This window comes from Arachis hypogaea, chromosome 1 (assembly GCF_003086295.3).
Source record: "Arachis hypogaea cultivar Tifrunner chromosome 1, arahy.Tifrunner.gnm2.J5K5, whole genome shotgun sequence".
In the NCBI taxonomy this organism is placed as follows: Eukaryota; Viridiplantae; Streptophyta; class Magnoliopsida; order Fabales; family Fabaceae; genus Arachis; species Arachis hypogaea.
The window spans coordinates 6,692,295-6,711,043 of record NC_092036.1 but is presented as its reverse complement, the minus strand read 5'-3'; the positions used below and the strand labels follow the sequence as shown (position 1 = coordinate 6,711,043).

The window sequence follows — 18,749 nt, the reverse complement described above, 5'->3', positions numbered from 1 at the left end:
ATAGATCAATTTTATTTATGTACTAAAATTAAATATTATATTAATTTTAAATATACTAGTTATTATGTCACATTTAACTTTGAAATAACACTAAATTCATTTAAAATTAAAAAAAAAAATTAATATTAAAAATTAAATTAAAATTTAATTTAAATATTAAAATTATTAGAATTTTACAGGGAATTCAATTTAAATATTAATTTAATTTAATTTAATTCGAACTCCTTTTTATAGGGAATTCACTTGTAATTCGAATCAACTCGATTCGAACTCCCCTAAACCACGTACTCCATGTAATTCGAATTGATATAATTCGAACCTTGCATGCCTAATTCGAATCTAATTGATTCGAACTACGTGGGAAGAGTATTTGGTCATAATTCGAATTGAATCAATTCGAATTATGTGCAAAGCTAATTCGAATCCTATTGATTCGAATTATATAAAAATGTGTTCTGGTGGATTGATGTATCAAAATTTGTTTTGGCGGATTTGAGTAAAAATGAACTTTCTTTGGCTCATTTAGATTTTTTACCCTAAAAAAATTATACAAATATTCAATTATGTATTAACACATTAATAAAAGTGATTAATTTTCATTCCAACAAGGCAACAACTTAAAATATCATTTAAATGCATAAATCTAATTAAATGAGAGTATAAAACTCTTTATTCGTCAACATTAAACTCCTCTCAATTTTATTGAGAGTTCCATCGAAGTTTTCATAAATTCCATATGTATATACTGTTTATGAAAGGTTTTTATTCCATTCTTATCCCCGCAACCATAGGGGGCTAAAACTAAAAACATTTAGAATGGCTTTCAGAGTTTATGTAGGATTACGATTGAAGAAATTCATAAATTTCTCTTCTTATTCTACACGAACCAACATACTCTCAATGTAATAAAAATCTATTGAGTTGGTGATGGTAAAAAAAATCAAACAAAAAAAAAGTTACTGGAAAATTTACTCTTTCGGTTCCTTCATAAAACCTTAGATATCTTGAAAATTATGCAAATAATGATCTGGTAAAAGAAAAAAATAGTGAAAAGCAATGCATCTCGTACATTATGTACAACCAAATACTAATCAATAGCAGCTCAGTTTAGCATACTAGATCCAATTGCACCTCAAACCCTCCTTTCTACTGCTGTTCCAACCTCTTCATTTCTGAGATGGATTGCACTTCCAATCAGAGAAACTGATCTCTAGTAAAAATAGTTATAACGGAAAAACTACCATAAAACTTAATCAATCACAAGAGGCAACGGAAAGTGCTACCCTAAGGTCATTAGAAGTTCCACATATGTACATCCTGTAAGTTTCAATTTCTTTTTTATGAGAAAAACTACCGCTATGAGCTGCGTAATGGTTACCGGTAGTTTTATCACGCAGCGAAAAGACAATCTCCCTGACTATTGGTTCATGGCCATTAAGAAGGTTTCCCATGCTCAAAACCTTTCTCCAAGACTGGCTAGCTGTGGGAGGAACAAACATATTTGACAACAATTCCCTCTCTTGATTCCTTAATTCCAGTTTCATGTCAAACCCCTATGCAACAAGGAAAGACAAATTGCATGTCAGTCCAATACTCATGCCTAAATATATTTCTAAATTTTCCTCCTAACTTCTAAAACAGGTAAGAATTGATGTATTTTAATATCCAAAAAGCCAAAAAGGTTCTCAAGATTTTCCTTGTTTAGAAACAAACATAATAAGTAGGAAGATGTTTTGAAAGGATGCATCATTAGCTCTTTTATTCCTCATGAATACATTTTGTACAATGTCTAGGCATAAAAAGCATTTCACCTTTTCAACAATTTGCTCTGCCAAGCTTTCCATTTTTGAAATACTGAAGTCGTAGTAACCATTGAAAATTTCTCTGGCGAGGCGTGGTGCTCGTCGAAACTTGCGCTGAAGAGAAGCTCCGAGAGTCATTAACTTTTCAACACGTTCAAAAGCAGCACTTACTCGTCTTAAGTCTTCAAAAGTGTTGCTCTCAGCGGACAAGCGATTTACTGCAACAAAACAGAAATGTGTCATAATGATTATTCTCTTCTTTCCATGAGACAATCTAAGAATTTGATACCTTGTAAAGGCCTCAAAGTAGTTGCCATGGTAACGTAAAGTTGCTGAATCTCGGTCTCCATCTGTTTCAGTTCTCCATAACTAGTCAGAATAAGTGTGTCAGCTGCTGCTCTGAAGGCAGTACACACCATTTGCTCAAGCAATTGATGTGGTTGTAATGTTTCAAGGTAATGAAGAACCTGGAGAAGCAAAGAAACACAATAAATTAGATCGAATAACAGACTCGAAGACAGAAAATCATATCTTAGGCAATTCAAGTACACAAAGGTAGTCCTTTTCCTCTCCGCGCAAATGAACAGGAATAATTTTATTTGAAGAACACTACTTTGATGATTTGATCACGAGAAAACGTTACAAATGAGCCACAGTGAACATCTTTCATTAGATGAAACAAGAGTTTTGTATATAAGAGCCCAGAAGGAATACAATGGGATAGGGGGGGTAAGGAGACAACACGAACTGTAATATTTGAAATTTTTTGCTGCATTTCTTGCGTGCCCATCAATTTACCTATCAACCCTACTTTAAGGCATAGCTTACTGAACACTTATCAATTAAAAGCACACATTTGCTTGTTCTTAGACGGTTCTAATTATTTATTATTTATCAATCCATAATGCCCGACAGGATTCAAGGCAAAACCAGTTAATACTGAAATCAAAATTTAATATTCCAAATGACACCTTCCAAGCACTTGCAGGCATACTTGGATATGTATTGAGGTATCTATCTCTTTAAGACATTTCGATGTTTCAAAACCCATATGTCTGGAGCACTTATCCTGTTCATTGATAGCTCAAGTTGGCTGTAAAATGCTAAGCAACAATTTAAATATGCTAACGTTAACAAGCTTTGTTTTATATTTACTTTCATCGTTTAGTTTCTTTCTGTTCAAATTGCTATTTTGACTTCCGCCTTTGTTTTGTATTTCTTTTTCTTTGATCCACTCTGCATTATTCTACCAATATGTCGAGAGTACACCATACTGTTGATGCAAAAAGCACATGGCCATCCCCTATAGCAAAAGAAAAGGAATTTGATACTTACTTTTTCTCCTTCTCTATTTGGATCAAGAAGAGGCTTCTGTTCGGAAGCAGGAAGAGCAGGAGCACGGTCCCAAATCTTTCTCCACAAATTCCCTTGCTCGGACATTCTCTTTGAAAGCCGTCCTCGTGGGGGCCATCTATCTTTTTCTAGAGCAGTGGATGACGATGATGATCCATGGTCGACAGGTTCATCCTCTTCCCAATCCCCCGGTGAATGCCATCGAATAAAATCTTCAAAAACAGCATCTGGATTTGCTGCTTTAAATGCTGACATATCTAATACCACCAAAAGCCAATAATTCTGAAGAATATCAGCTTGCATAATTGAACATAAAAAAAGAGAGGAGGCAAAGAATTTTCATTATGCTGTATATTTCATGTGGATTAGAATCCACTAACACCAACACCAACAAGATTTATCCCCCTAGGTAGAGTCGGCTACATGGATCAGTAAGTGCCATAGTTCGTCAGCATTATGGTATGACAATTTATCTTTCAATTATTTCTTCAAAGTTTGCTTAGGTATTCAACCTCTTGCCACCAATCTATATTATCCATTTAACTGTCTCCTCTATGGGTCTTTTCCAAACATGTCCATACCATTTAAGACGAGATTCAAATATATCAATAATCAATTTTACTTCAACTCTCTCTTGATGATCCACAATCACTTAAGATAAAACTGAAATAATGGCAACTTTCAATAAGTTGTCAGGAAATTTCTTCTCCCAAAAATATCTTTTCTGGTTGAGTTTCATTTTACCAAGGAGCTAATAACATGAAATGCACCTTTGAAAATAGAAAAAATCAAATGTTCAGTTTTCCAAAATCAGTGGGTATGGTGTAGACAACATCAAGTAAAATTAAAAATTAGGTTGACGCAAATCCATTGGAAGTAAGATACAAAAACTACGCATAAGCATCATCCTTTTATACATGTGAGTATATAAAGTTAAATTATCTTTCAATCTCTCAAACACCTGCTTCTAGAGGCCAGAATTGACAATTTCTCATAGGAAAAGAAGAAAAAGAAGTTGAGTTATTATTAATAATTAGCAAGTAATATTTTAAATAATATACACTATACCTGAAGTTAATATATCCCTTTCCAGTTGACCAGAAAAACTCTGCAAAAAAAAAAAAAAAAAAAAACAGGCAATTATGAAGCAATGTATATTAGATTAATATGTTTCAATGTGTAATCTTTTGAGAATTTAAGTGTATGTATTTAATCTTTAGGCTAAGCGTCAATATGAAAATATCTCGAGAACTAAAATGTAGCATTTATTCTTTTAAGGACTGTTAAACGAAAATATTTCAGGGACTACAATGCATACTTCTAATTGTTTGACTAAAATATGTTGGACCACATAGACCTCTGATTTGCATGCTATCTGCGGAGAGTGAGTGTATGTGCCCTACAATACTTCCTATTGACAAAAAGGAAGTAAGAAAAACCATGCCAATGTGTTGGAGTATTTTGTTAGAGCATAATCCTTGTACTTTCAAAGTTCAATGACAGACTTTCAGACACAAGTTTTGTCGGATAGGATTTTTTGTTTTGTTTTTATACCTAACATTGGTGTAAATAACGTGGTCTTTACAAGGAATTTTTCTCTAAAATACGTTGAGATTGAGAATTATATGCTTTGTTTATAGTTTTCTCAAGCCAATTTTTGTGCTTGTAAAGATGATCTCTTTGAAGAGAAATTTTAAAACAATGTTTGAGTTGTCTTTATATGATCTCAAAGACACAGGTTCAACTCGTGAAATCAGCCACTAATGCAATTATCGGGTTAGGCTGGCTATATTATATCCTTTGGGGGCAGCCCTTCTTGGATCTTGAGTTAATGCGAGACGTTTGTGCACTAAGCTATCCTTTTTATAGATTCTCTCTTCTCTTATATCTTCTTGTAAATTCATGATTTCATCTGAATACAATTCTTTTATCCAGTAAAATATAAATGATTATGATAACATGCATTGCATATGGGTGTCTTACAAATGAGTCACCTAAGGCTTCAACAGCTTGAAGCCGCTCCTCATGCATGTCTTCTGTCATAAGTGGTGGTTCCTGTAAATAACAAACAACAGTTAAAGTAATATCTTATTCAACACTGCCAAAGTAAGACAACATAATGAAAATTCCTCACTGGTGCCATGATTTTCCACACACCTGTGTGAAAGGGACATGCATACTTTGATATGACTTGAGAAGCATCATAGAATCAACAATACCAGCTGAACCTCTCCTTGTGAGGTCCGAAGATTTATCGTTAAATAGATCCACAATTCCAGGCTTTCTGTAAACAATATAAAATAAATGGGTAAATTGAAAGTGAAGGGTAAAATTAGCAAGCTAGCAATGCGTAAAAAGCATGTTAAAAGCTAATGTCTCATTGAATATGCACACTTGCAATATACCACTGTAATTCCATGGCATCCATTGTTTGTTAAAAGGTGGACGAAACATAAACAAAGGTTTAATTAACCTTCAAAGTTCTCATAATTTAGCCTAATCTACATTTAACCCTATAGCTTAAAAATTGTTCATCAGGTTCATCTAAATAAATTTTTATAATCATAATCAATTTAGGGGATTGATTAAAAAAAATTTAAACCATAGGGATTCAATTATTGAGTTGAATTCTAAGAATTTACAAAAAGATATGAACATATAAGAACTTCACTGAAAATTTAAGCATAACTGAGATTAGAAGCAATTAAGTGACCAAAAACAGTAATAGCCATTAAAGAGTAAGCTGATATTTAAGAAACTAGAATTAGATGATAACACCCAAGCAGGCTCTCACTTGCTAAGTTCACCTGTCAACTATCCCAGGAATATCATCACTTGGTGTTGGCTTAATTGATGAATCATCCCCAACTACACTTTCTTCCTGCAAGACAAATTTACAGTTGGATGCAAAATAGAATAAGAAAAAAGTTGCTATCATACAATTATTAAACAAAAACCTAAAAAAAGGACAAAAATGTAAGTAACCTCAGACATGGATTCTATATGATCCAAACTTCCAATACAGTCTTCATAATCTTCAGTTTGTTGACTCTTCTTCTCAATGCAAATTGCAAGCTGAACATCAAAATAAAACATAGAATCAACTTAGACCTAAAATCCAAGCTAGCTGAAATATTATTGTCTTTTTCTCCTTATGTAGGGGGCTAAGGCCTAAAGAACAAATATAATGGGCAGGGCCAGGCCAGATTAAGCTAGAACCACCCCTAACTTTTCATTGGGTCAAATTTTTAAGACCCAATCCTGACTCTAAACTAACAAAAAAGGATTGGGATTGGGTTAAACTGGGATGACCTAACATTTGATTAACGTATATATGATTTTGGAAATTATACATAACAAAGTAATACAATCATAAATTTAAAGATGAAATTTAACAGATATATATCTATATCATAATAAATTATTTTAAAACAAAATAACAATGTATAACATAAAAATATTAATTGAAGTCTAAGAGTCTAACATATCACTAATTTCACTCAAGAGTATATATTTTAAAGAAATGCATGGCTTCAGTCCCGGCCAGGTCTACCTGAAGCATGGTCTAAACCTAACCCGAAGATAGCACAGGGAACAAAGCGAAAAAAGTTGAAACCGGAAATATATGCTTCAGGTCTAGGTCGGGTCTTAATCACTCCATTTTGGCTACAAATGTGGGATTGGTGTGTAATTGAGGTAGAGAAAGTACATCGTGGAACAAAGCGTAGTCAATATTGTTGTATATTTTTTGTACTCATTACATTAATTCATGAATAATGACACTATTCACTCCAAAGTGAAAGGAACAAGAAGTTCAAAATGTTGCAGAAAACAAAAAAATTAAATGAGATATATTATCATATAAAATGTGTTATAAACTTATAATCAAACAAGATCACAGGGTGTAAAATTCTCCAAAGATTCTTTAAAGAAAAGTAAATTACCATCTGAAGTTTTTGGTTGATCAAACATGTGGAAAGGTCAATTGGTCCATTAGTTGGCATTCGAGGCAATAATTGTGTTTCTTCCCAGCACCACCTTACTTCTCGAACAAACTCTAGCCATAGCACAGATATAGCTGAAAAAAAAAAACCAAAAGTCGAGTAATACAAGTCAAAATACACAGTACAAATTAGATGTCTCAGAAATCAATGCCACCTAGGTGATCAATCTGTTGATACTTTCATCGTAAGTCTTAGGCTATACACAACAAATCAACCCAAACCATTGTGGGAAATTACCACGTATATTGCAGTTGCCAAACCAAAGAGCATGTAGACAAAATTGTGCAAAAAGAAATTCTCGAGGTGCGCCTTTAATGGCCCGAGCAGTCTTATGTCCATCATCAGTAAAATTAGAGAATTCTACACCTGCATACATTAGCAAAATGATGTAAACTATCAATATCAAATCTTAAATGCAAATATCTCAGCATGCCATATTAGTAGTCAACCCCATGTGTTTGAATATATTAGGATTCTGATAGAATATTGTTATGTTTACACGAGAGGAATACTATCTCTATCAGTCACAAGTTGAAGAAATAGATCTGCATGGAAGGAAAGTGGAAAACCACACCTTAAAAGCTAGCTGATAAGGGAGAAGAATCACTCTCCTTATATACAACATCAAGCATCCCATACTACTCGATGTGGGACTTTGAGCACCCCATAATACCCAAGTCCCTAACAGAATGCCATGAAACTTCAGAAGCAAGTTAACGGGGAAAGCGTTTAGATTGCTCATTGAATGGTGGACAGCCAACACAATGGTGGTGGTGGGGACCAAATAGAGATTAAAAATAAGGCAAATGGAAGAGGCTTGCTATCAACAGAGAGCTGAATGCAGTAAATTAGGATTCTAACACCATGGATGCTTAAAATCAATCAATGAGTAGGTCATAAGGCAAACATTAAATTATGTTCGAGATAGAAAAGAAAAAGAATGTTTAACAAGATGAAAGTGTTCATCAATTTGTACTGATTTGCATGTGAGATAATAGCAGTTTCCCCTTTCATGATTCATGAACTTGAAAATAGTGGCTGCATTGTCATTCAAACCACCACTAAGCTTTCATTCACTTCATTTTACTTGAAAGAAACAACCGATAGCCCAATTAATGATGTCTATTTATACAAATAGTAGATATTTCATCCAAACATATTGGACTTTTAAGTGATCTTCTTCCCCGTCCAAGAATAAGTTCCACTTGAAAATGGGAAATATCAATAGAACCACATTGGAGCCCTTTGCTCTTTGATGCCCAAGCCACAGGTAACTTATCACAGCAGATATATGGACCAGTGATTGAAAGCTACTGATTAATAAAATTTCAAATAGAAGTGTTGGAAAGCCAAACTATTCAACCAGGATTTAAGACAAAATATAGGAGGCAGAACAGCTAAGTACCATCAATAAATAGTTCTTTCAGCACACGATCTCTAACTGTGGGTGGAGGTACAGCCAACGATTTCAAATTATCAGCACCGGCATTTTCAACTGCTTCAAGCCAAGAGGAGGGACAATGGTAACCATGTACTATGTACCAAAATTGAATAGCATTGCTATTCAAGCATGCTCGATTAAGTGAAATTTAAGATAGAATGCGCACTAACAAATTAGAACCTGAAACAAAATCTTCCAGAAACTGTGCCTGAAATGACATTTCCAACGCATCAACTAGAAAACGTAACTGAGATGCAAATCCAACCCAATTCCCTTTGGAACCTTCAAGTCTATATGTATAAAAACGAAAATAAATAAGAAAAGTTTCTATAAATTGCATCAGAAGCAAAAGAAAACAATCACACTTAACTATGAGCTTCAGTAGTAATTGTACCTAAAACATACTATACTTGTTTATTGCCACTGAAAAAAGAAACAAAAATTCATGCTTAAGCTAAATTATGAAATTATTAGATTATTAGATAAAAGGACTTCCAGGAAATTATTTAAATTGAAAATAAGGTGACAAAGCTGTGGAAAGTATTCAGTTTGATGATGAAGAAAATGAATTTTCGGGTAGTTTAGTTTGTAAATTGACCTACATACTGAACCTGATTATTCTTTGAAAAAAAAATCGATCCCTGACTTTTTGGTCCGTGGACACTTAAGTTCCTGAAGATTTAAAAATACATTTAAGTCCCTGACCTCTTCAAAATCTGGATATATCGAATCCTTGAGTCTAATTTGTCCAATTTTAAAAACTCTCTCACGTATGCATCTATATCAATTAGGTCAGTACAATGGGAGTCACATTTGATTTTTCTGTTGATTCTGACAGACCCAAGTGAACATTAGGGATCGATATGTCCAGGTTTTGAAAAAGTCAGGGATTTAAATGTATTTTCAAATTCTTGAGGACTTAAATGTCTGCAGATCAAAAGGTCAAGGACCTATTTGTCCTTTTCTCTTATTCTTTTATATAAGTTATAACTGCTTAGCTTGAGCAGTAGGCAATCACTACTAACATAAGCTGCACCAATAACGAATAGCAACTATTCACAAAAGAATTTGGTTCAAGATACCACTTGAAATCCTTACAAATTTGGGGAAATCCTTGGAGAGATCAACCACTTTTCAGCTTCATGAGGTGAAGCATTTTCTAGTTCAGCCATTTCCATAGAACTTTCAACCATCTTCTCGGACAATATTGCAACCAGTTCAAAAGCTGCATACAGCATAGGCATAAATTAAATAGTGCTTGCATCTACATTAGAGAGATTCACGGAAATAGACTCTATAGCATGTGCCTTTATTTTATTGATTGATATATGCTCTTAGCAAGGCTTATTTTGCATATGCGTAATGCAATTAAATATGTTCTATTTGTTTAAAATCTTGTGCTTTTTACTCTCTTTTTTTATGATAAAACAGGGGAAGTGATAAGAGGTAACAAGTGACTTGTGGCCAAAAAAACAAAAAATTATACACTTAACAATTCTATGGTCAACAAAAATTCAGAGGAATACGCATATTTCAAAATAAAATTTTATGTGCCAAACACAAAAATGGCCCCAACTCAGCAGTATCCAGTATTCCACACTTACTACGGCAAGCGCTTACTTACACTAATAGCTTATACTTCTGTGAGAAATACTGATGCCAACAATGAAATTTTCATAATTGGATTACAGGTACATGTGAAGATGAGTATTCATTTAGAAAGAACTAGAAGCACTCTGCATGCCAAAAATTCTTTGATAATTAACTTATTAAAATAACTATTTCTATCTAAATGTTTCTTTATCATAAAATTACCTTTTACAGGATCTTCTGCAGAATACCACTCACTCCAAGAACAGTCAACATCCCATTGCATGCCATTGGACTTTTCACCAGAAAGATTTTCTCCAGATTTTTCACCACCGAAGCCTTTCATATAGTCATCATCACACGGAAGCGTTCTATATGTTAGCTTCATTGTACATCGGACCTTGAAATTATGAATTGATAGATCCAATGTGGAATAGGCCTTCAACATCAAATGCAGATTAATTAATAGAGAGTAAAAGATTAAAGCAGAGGCAGAGAAGAAAGCAAAATTTATAGAAAACATCTTTTAAAAGAGGTACGTGTGCTGTCCAAGCAACACTACCAGAATATACAAAAGTAAATTAAAAAATAAAAAGAAAGAATATATAAATTTCTTAGAAGCTCACAAGATTGTTAAATCTTCATGAATTTTTATTTTAAAAAATTCCTTAGCACATAGAAACAGAAATGTTCACTCCTAGTTACGGAATACTTATTTTCACTAATATATCCCAGTGTACATAAGGACAATGCTAGAAGGGAACATCAAAATCACAATAGATGTACTAAATCAGAAAATATAAATATATATTATATAAGACAACTAGAGTAGGAACTCACAAACTTAGATACAAACAACTCGTACAAGCCCTCCAAATGCATTAATTTTACTGGAACCTGACTACCAATCCGATCTGCCTCAAACCTTCTAGTAAAAACAGTACCCATGCTTTGAATTCCGATATATGCTTTCCGAGAAGGATCATGAACTGGAACAAATGCTGGCCATAAACTATGAAGCCAATGTTATGAGAAACCACATCTTTATCTTGGTTAACTACACTAAATCAGATACTTCAACAATCATCGTATGTATAAATTTTTAAACTAAAAGTTTTGGGACCATTTGTCTGAGCCCTTTCCTTCAAGAAATAAGTACTTTTCTCAATAGAGGGTGAGTCTTGGTGCAATAATAGGTTGCTACCTAGTGACATGGAGGTCACAGATTCAGCCCTTAGAAATAGCATCTCCACCTATGGGGAGTAAGACTACATACATCTACCCTCCCTAACCTCCAGAAAGATAATCATGAAATCTTTCCAAAATAAAAAGGAAGAAGAGGCAATTAGTGCTTTCCTATAAGCTAGAATGACTAACTTCTGAAGGGAAAAAAAGCTGAAAAAGTCCCTCACTAAAAGCTTTTTTTTTTTTAAACAAATGCTCCCTTTTTTAAAGTTCTCCAGTGAAAATAACAGACAGGCCATAAAAACAAATATCACAGTGAACAAGCAGTTACTAGTTATCATTTACAATTAGACCACGATAAAATGCCAATGAACACAAGTTATTGTGATTTTCATTGCTTACTAAACACTAGACAAAAAGTAAGACGAGTTACCTTGAACAATTTGACAAAGCAATTGCGACAGCACTCAAGAGCTTGCTAGCTTCAGGTGCATCAAGAAGCACACCACTTGCACTTTGAGGAGCAATAACCTAGTGATAACCTAGAAATAGGTGATTCCTTATCCTTTGGAGGAAAAACAAAGCATAAGGATTAAACCATACCAAGAATTCTTTTACACCGAAACATAACTGCAGATCATGCAAATCAAAATTCCAGTCCCCATCTTTTACTGTAACAACAAGAAACCAAAATACATTAAACAACAACTATCTCCTGAGCTGCAACCTAAATCTACCAACCACTCACAGCCAAAAGAAATGGGAAAATGCAAATACCATTAGGGTTGGTCTCAAAATAGTATTCCATGTAGTAACTTTTCATGGCATACTTCATCTCGGATTTCACCTTGTACAAACTACTGGAATTGTCCAAAAGAATTGCACCTTTTTCCTTTAACCAAATAGATCAGAAGAAGCTCATTCAGGTACAGAAATAAAAAATGGCATACCCCCCCCCCTCCGGGCCCACATTTTTCAACAGATAATTATTATAGCATGCCACTGCTTCCAACTTCTACCAACATAGCATCATAATTAACAGTTAACACACTTTAGCAACATATAGCAAGAACAGAAAAAAAAATTCACAAAAAAGAAAAGCATTTCATAAGCATCAGTAACACAAGATAATAGACTTGCAGAATATGAATTTTCAATACTTACCAACAAATTAATTGGACCATCAGACATCCAAAGCCGACAAACAGCCTCTATTTCAGAAATGAACCTAAAAACCGATCAACCCAAACAAAAATAAAATAACTAAATTAAACCATGGAACATTTTTTGTTTTCCATGCAAAATTAAGAGCAGAACAATGCGAACTCAGGAATGCCGAATGCACGATATAACACATACCGTTCCCACGAAGAAGCAAGGGTGAAATCATCAAAGTGCTCAAGCTGCCATCAACATCCAAAAGTGAAACAAATTAGTTACAAAAAATCAAAATTATCTCAAATCCTATAAAAAAGACAAAATAATAAAATTGTAATTGCCAAGTTTTTGCAGAAATTAAGGGAGAACAATTAATAAAAGAACACACGCTTTCTTCTTCTTCGTTTTCTTCTAGCTCTTCTTGTTGTTTTGGGGGTTTGTGACGTGTAGCAGGAACTTGGAACTTTTTGCTGGTGGTGGTGGTGCTTGAGGAGGACGCCATGGAAGATTCTAGAAGGATTCTTTGAACGGAATCACACCATTGAAAATTGTTTCAATTCTTCTATCTTATTTCGGATGAGAAAAGAAGATGAATCTGCTTGATGAATCGTTCTTACTGTGGAGATCTGATCTGCTGCCTCAGCTTGAAATCAACGATCTCGTTCGTAAAACGTTTCTCACATATTATTATTCAGTTATTATTAATTATTAACAAAGATTAAGGGGAAATATTTCTGCATTTTTTGGGCTTTAAATTAAACCCATACTTAAATTGAGCTTAAATTTCGATTCTATTAAACTGAAAAACAGATACTATGCAATAAAAAAAATTTAAACTCTCATTTTTGGGTTTGTTTGAACGTCATTTTTTAAAAAAATATTCTTTTAATAATTTATTTTTAAAATATTTTTTATAAAAATAAAAATAATTTTATATTTAAATATTTTATAAAAAAATATTATTTTTATTAATTATGTTTAAATAAATTAAAATAAAAATATTTTTTATTTATTTATTATGTAAAAAATATCTCTTTTTTAAAAAAAATATCTTTTAAAAAAAATATAAATTATAGTTTTTTAAAAAAATAATTTATTTTTCTAATACTTTTATTTTTACTGTTAAAAATTTATCAAACATACTAAAAAATAAAAAAAAATTATTAAAAAAATATTTTTTTATCGATTTAATGACGTCGAAACAAACACAAATATCTAAAAATTTGTTAAAATTTCATCAATTTACCAATTTATATTAATATTTACAAAATATTTCAGCTGAGCTCTTTTAATAGATAAAAACTAAAATTGTAAGGTAAAAAATTGCTATTACAAATAAAATTAAATTGTAATACTAGCAACTTAGAAAAATAATAAAAATAAAAATGGTTAGAGTGAAATAAAAAAAAATGTAATATAAGTGGTTTCATGATCCATTATCACCATTTTTTTTTTGTTTCTGGTTTCCTCAAATTTTGGAGAAATATAATAGAATAAAAAAGTAATTTTATTAAACAAAAAAATCCTTTATTCCATTAAAAATTCAAACAGTAAAGTAGAATATATTCCATTTTATGAATAAATAGTTATTTCTTATTATAAAAAATTTAGACATTGATAAAAGTTAAAACTGACCATGAATAATTTAAATAAGCATTGTGTTCATGAATAATTATATCCATTTGACGGTTCGAATTAAACATTAGTCTACGAGTAGTTTCATTAATTTTTAGTCTTACGTGACTGTTGGCTAGTAATATCATCCAAACATTTTTTTCTTTTCGAAGACTTTGGTTCTTTTGTTTATATTCTTCTCATCTTCTTCTTTTCATTGAAACCTTAAGTCTCAATTTGTAAAGGGACTATAGATAGTTTCGAAAAGAGAATGTCAAGCATTCAATGATAAATTCACCAATATCAAATGCAAGTTTCAGTGTCGTCGAAAACTCACTTGCAAAGAGATAGAAAGAAGGAGAAAAAGGTCAATGGGAGGTGCTTTTGCAGGTTGAATGTGATGTTGATGAATCTAACAGATTGATAAATTCTAGAAGAAGCTTCATTCGTTGTCCATTATGGACAGTAAAATTGGGTAGCATTTAGGAACATTTTAGAACATTTGTTGTCCATTATTAATATCTTCTCAATTCATCATAAGTCATTTGACTTAGGTTACTATTTTCAGAGATAAGAGTAGTCTTAGTTTTCCACTCTTTTGTCAGACTTTTCAAGATTTTTTTCACCAACACTTGTTTGGAATGAATAATCCCCATAGCATCTAAACTGTTAATGATGATAGAGAACCTCTCAAACATGTCATCGATTGATTCTCCTTTCTTGATAGAGAACATCTCATATTCTTTACTCAACATGTCAATCCTTGTCTCCTTTACTTGTGTGGTGCTCTCATATGTGACTTGAAGCTTATCCCAAATTTTCTTTGCTGTTTTGCATCTTGAAACCTTCCGATATTCTTCGAAACTGATTGCACAGTTAAGCATGTTGACTGCCTTGGCATTGAGTTCTACCATTTTCTTGTCTTCTTCATTCCATTCTGCTTCGATTTTGGGAGTGATAACACCATCAGCACCAATTTTAGTAGGGCGTTGAGGATTGTTCATGATTATCTTCCATAGATTGTAATCCACGGATTGAATAAAGATCTTCAATCTTTCTTTCCAATAGTTGTAGTTTTTTCCATTGAAAAATGGAGGTCTGTTATTGGATTATCCTTCTGTCAGTGTATAAGCCACTATGTTGGAACTAATGTTGTTAGCTATCAGAATCTTTCTTCCAAGCCGCAAAGCTTGACCTCTTTGAGACCAACCTCTAATACCAATTGATGGTTATCGGCGGCTAAGAAAAGGGGGCTGAATCTTGGCGTCCTTTTAATTTTGCCTCCAACCTTGTGTTCTGTAACGATTCTAATAGTAGAAAATAGGAAAGACTTTGATTTTGTCTCCTAACGCGGTAGGAGCCAGAACAGTGTTACTTGCAAGGAAAGTAGTGATGAAATGAAGTTTAGCAGAGAAATCAGGAGATATTTTTATTTTGTCTCCTTTAGTGCAAAACTAAAAATAGAGAAGAAAGTAGAGAATGACACATAGATGTATCCTGGTTCGACTACCCAGTGCATTGTAGCCTACATCTAGTCTCCATCACAATAATGATGAAATTTCACTATCTTTTCAACAAATTACAATCACCAATTCTCCCTAAGATCTACCCAATTCTATCTGGGACAAGTCCAGATTCTAACCCAACCTGAATTTGACTAGGACTCACCCTATCTTTCAACTGCAAAGTGCTAACCCAACTTGCATGGAAATCATGACTACAAAACAGAAATACATTTAAAGGAGAAGAATAAACTGCTTAAAAAGCTATGGGAACCCAAACGTGTGCTCTCACTCCTTGCCCCAATCCTTGGTCGTTTACCTTTATTATAGAAGAGTGAAGCTTCCTATACTTGAAACCTTGCTTTAGCACATGCTGGTTTTTCTTCTCTCAATATCAGAATCAGCAGCGGCGTTCACAGAGAAGAGAGAGGGCAGAATCAGTGATATGAAACCTTACCTTTCTCTTTCAACCTTTTTCTTCAAGTTCTTGAATCTGGGCCGTGCATATTTACTTTGACCCCAAGTTTGTTTCTTAACCGTTGATAAGCAGTAGAACATCATTGACTTCACTTTCTCCATAATTTCTAGAATGGTGCTTGTATAGAGTTGATTTCTTTAGCATTCTTTGATGAAGCACAAATAGGGAAATCTTTTTTTTGTGATTCTCTGTTCTGTTGAGATCTTCCCTCTTGATGTAGCCCATTTTCTTTCTCTTCTTACTTGAGAATGGAATTAGCTTTTTGTTTTTCTTTTTGCCCTAACTTAAGAGCTTTCCCATTCTTTCCTTTTTGTTTTAGAGATGATGTGATGTTAAAGAAAGAGAAGAGAGAGAAGAGAATTGTTAGTTCGATAGATGTGAGAATGAATTCAAATGAATTGAAGTTCAATTTCAGAAGTGTAAGTTTTGATTATGGATCACCGAATTGGGTTTGGATAATTTTAGGTCATTTTGTTTTCTTTCTTTCTCAAAGTTTAGAAACTCAACCTTTGAATCAAGTGTTATTGCATGATTACCTTGCTGAATCAATGTCGGGCCTTTGTTCATGCTTTTTGGCCCTGGTTCAATTTAATTTGATTTCTGCACACTTTACAAACCCATCACATTGATAATTATCCTAATAATATTTAGTCATTATTTTAATCATAGTTTAGTTTTATAAACTCAACAATCTCCTCCTTTATGTCAAACATTATTAAAATAAATTGAAAAAAAATGAGAAGAATTTTTAGAAACTTCCCTTTGATGTTTTCTTTGTAATGAATCTCCCTTTTTCCTTTGATCTCCAAACTCTCCCTGAATGTTAGCTTTCCATAAACTGATACCAGCATATTTTTCATAGATCAAATGCGAAACATCCAATAATTTTTAAACAGCTATATATCTTACAGAACCTGTTAGATTATATGTCAAGGCTAAAAAAACTCATCAGCTAGCCTTGAAACAAGCAAAAATTCAGAGCTAATTAAAATCACAAACTAAAAAACTAAGAACAAGATCTAAACATTATTCACAACTATATTAAGTCATAAGCAGCGGCTTCAAGCATCAAGACAGAAACCAACTTTTAATCAACTCTCAAGTTCCAAACAATTTTCCACAAGTTCAAAACAGAGGCAACCAATTTTAATTCAAAACAGAGAGTCGGCAACCCTTTTCAATTCATTTTTCTTTCTCCCCCTTTTATTACCAATGAGGGAAGAACTTGCACAATCATCAATCCAACAAGCATACTAAAATAGAAAATTAAGCAAGCTTGTTAATAGCAGAATTAAATATTTAAGTCTATTATAATCATCCCAAAAAATTAATATTCAAAGTAGTATCCAAAGAAGAACCAGAAAAGCAAAACAGTATTGTGTCAACAAGATAAAATCTAGAAGACAAAACAAAACTTTTAACTTCAGCAGCATTAGAAGATATAGGTTAAGCATTATATCCCTCGTCCTCGGATCCAATTATATCCTCATCTTGATCTGTCAGTGGCTGGTCATCATCCAAGGAGTCAAGATATTTCAGCAACACCTCAACACAGTTTTGAGATTTTCAAAAGGAATTTTCATTTTGAAGAGCCAATATCCTAACTTGTTTGCTAGAATTTATCATCTGTTTTGTGAGATTGACAAATTCTTATAAAACATCCTTGACAATGCCATTAATAAGATGCTTATGGGATGAGAATGTCCCAGCAGTGGATGAAAGAGGAATACTTTCTTTCTCATCTTCCTCAAAAATTGGTTTCTTGGTATCCTTTATGGATTTTTCTTTAGTCTGTTTTGTTGCACCACCACCCTTGAAATAAGACAGTTTATCTTCCATGATTTCATCGCTAAGATCAATGCCAAAAAACTCAAAGATGTAATTCAAAAATATTCCATATGGAAGTGAAGCATTCTTATCACTTTTAATGTAATTAAACATGTGATGCATCATAAAGTAAGCAAATGAAATTTTTTCTTTGTTGATGATAGCAAAGAGAACCAAAGAATCACAGAGGATGACTCTTTGGTAAAAACCACTTTGAGGCAGCAAAATATGTGTGATGATACTGTAAAGCTGTGCACGGGAAGGACCTAGGATTCTATGAATGGGGTGACACCATTCATAAGAGAGATATTTTCACATATGCTGGCCAGAACATCTTGATGAGAAATACCAAGAGTATCATCCCACTTACCAGAGATGTAGGCATTCACAAGTACATCAGGGTAATCAAAGACTTCATCAGTGGTGTCTTTGTTTAAGAAAATTTGGCAGCCTTTGACAATTTGAGTGAATAGCAACCTCAAAATAGTGCATGTTTGCATAAAACTCCCTAAGCAAATCTGGGTAAATAGGTTTTCAGATATCAAACAATTTGTCCCACCCCAAAACTTTAAAATTTTCAATAAAATTTATCTATTTTCTAGCCAAAATATTTAGGTCGGTTATAAAAGTATAGAACATAGAGGTCTGTTTGAGACAATTTCATGGTGAAATTCAAGGTTCATGCAAGAGAAAAATCTTTGAGGATCAAAATGAGAGTGAGATCATTTTTCATGGTAGACTTTGAATGTAACACGATATGGATAAATGGATTCTTTGACAAAATGAAAAAAGTCT

The 18,749-nt window shown here is 33.0% G+C and overlaps 1 protein-coding gene and 1 long non-coding RNA gene across 5 annotated transcripts; both read right to left on the bottom strand.

Annotated features, from left to right (window-relative positions):
• Positions 1-956: 956 nt before the first annotated feature.
• On the bottom strand, positions 957-13,390 carry LOC112792699 (uncharacterized). Of its 4 annotated transcripts, none has more exons than XM_025836029.3 (22): positions 12,922-13,390; positions 12,735-12,778; positions 12,540-12,603; positions 12,153-12,267; positions 11,979-12,046; positions 11,809-11,906; positions 11,031-11,202; positions 10,416-10,629; positions 9,699-9,825; positions 8,781-8,890; positions 8,565-8,657; positions 7,397-7,525; positions 7,100-7,233; positions 6,141-6,230; positions 5,963-6,036; positions 5,313-5,439; positions 5,139-5,210; positions 4,224-4,263; positions 3,138-3,412; positions 2,092-2,269; positions 1,812-2,020; positions 957-1,553 (listed from the first exon to the last, which is right to left on the bottom strand). In XM_025836029.3, the coding sequence occupies exons 1-22, from the start codon at positions 13,033-13,035 to the stop codon at positions 1,254-1,256; spliced, it is 2,847 nt and encodes a 948-aa protein (XP_025691814.1). In that variant the 5' UTR covers positions 13,036-13,390; the 3' UTR covers positions 957-1,253. The 4 variants fall into 4 exon arrangements, with proteins under 4 accessions (XP_025691814.1, XP_025691824.1, XP_072092421.1 ...); XM_025836039.3 differs by having other exon boundaries at positions 8,565-8,654; XM_072236320.1 differs by lacking the exons at positions 11,979-12,046; positions 12,153-12,267; positions 12,540-12,603; positions 12,735-12,778; positions 12,922-13,390 and having other exon boundaries at positions 11,031-11,179; positions 11,809-11,902.
• Positions 13,391-15,684: 2,294 nt separating this feature from the next.
• Positions 15,685-18,733, bottom strand: LOC140184532 (uncharacterized). The gene is made up of 2 exons (XR_011881558.1): positions 16,664-18,733; positions 15,685-16,433 (listed from the first exon to the last, which is right to left on the bottom strand). It is a non-coding gene; the product is annotated as an uncharacterized lncRNA (long non-coding RNA).
• Between the last annotated feature and the right edge of the window lie 16 nt (positions 18,734-18,749).

What these genes read in the sequence shown, in the direction of transcription:
- LOC112792699 (XM_025836029.3), bottom strand. Translation starts at nt 13,035, where the DNA reads ATGGCGTCCTCCTCAAGCACCACCACCACCAGCAAAAAGTTCCAAGTT. An exon ending in CTTGCTTCTTCGTGGGAACG is followed by an intron (nt 12,604 to 12,734) that starts GTATGTGTTATA and finishes ATCGGTTTTTAG; the next exon opens with GTTCATTTCTGAAATAGAGG. An exon ending in TCGGTGTAAAAGAATTCTTG is followed by an intron (nt 11,907 to 11,978) that starts GTATGGTTTAAT and finishes GGTTATCACTAG; the next exon opens with GTTATTGCTCCTCAAAGTGC.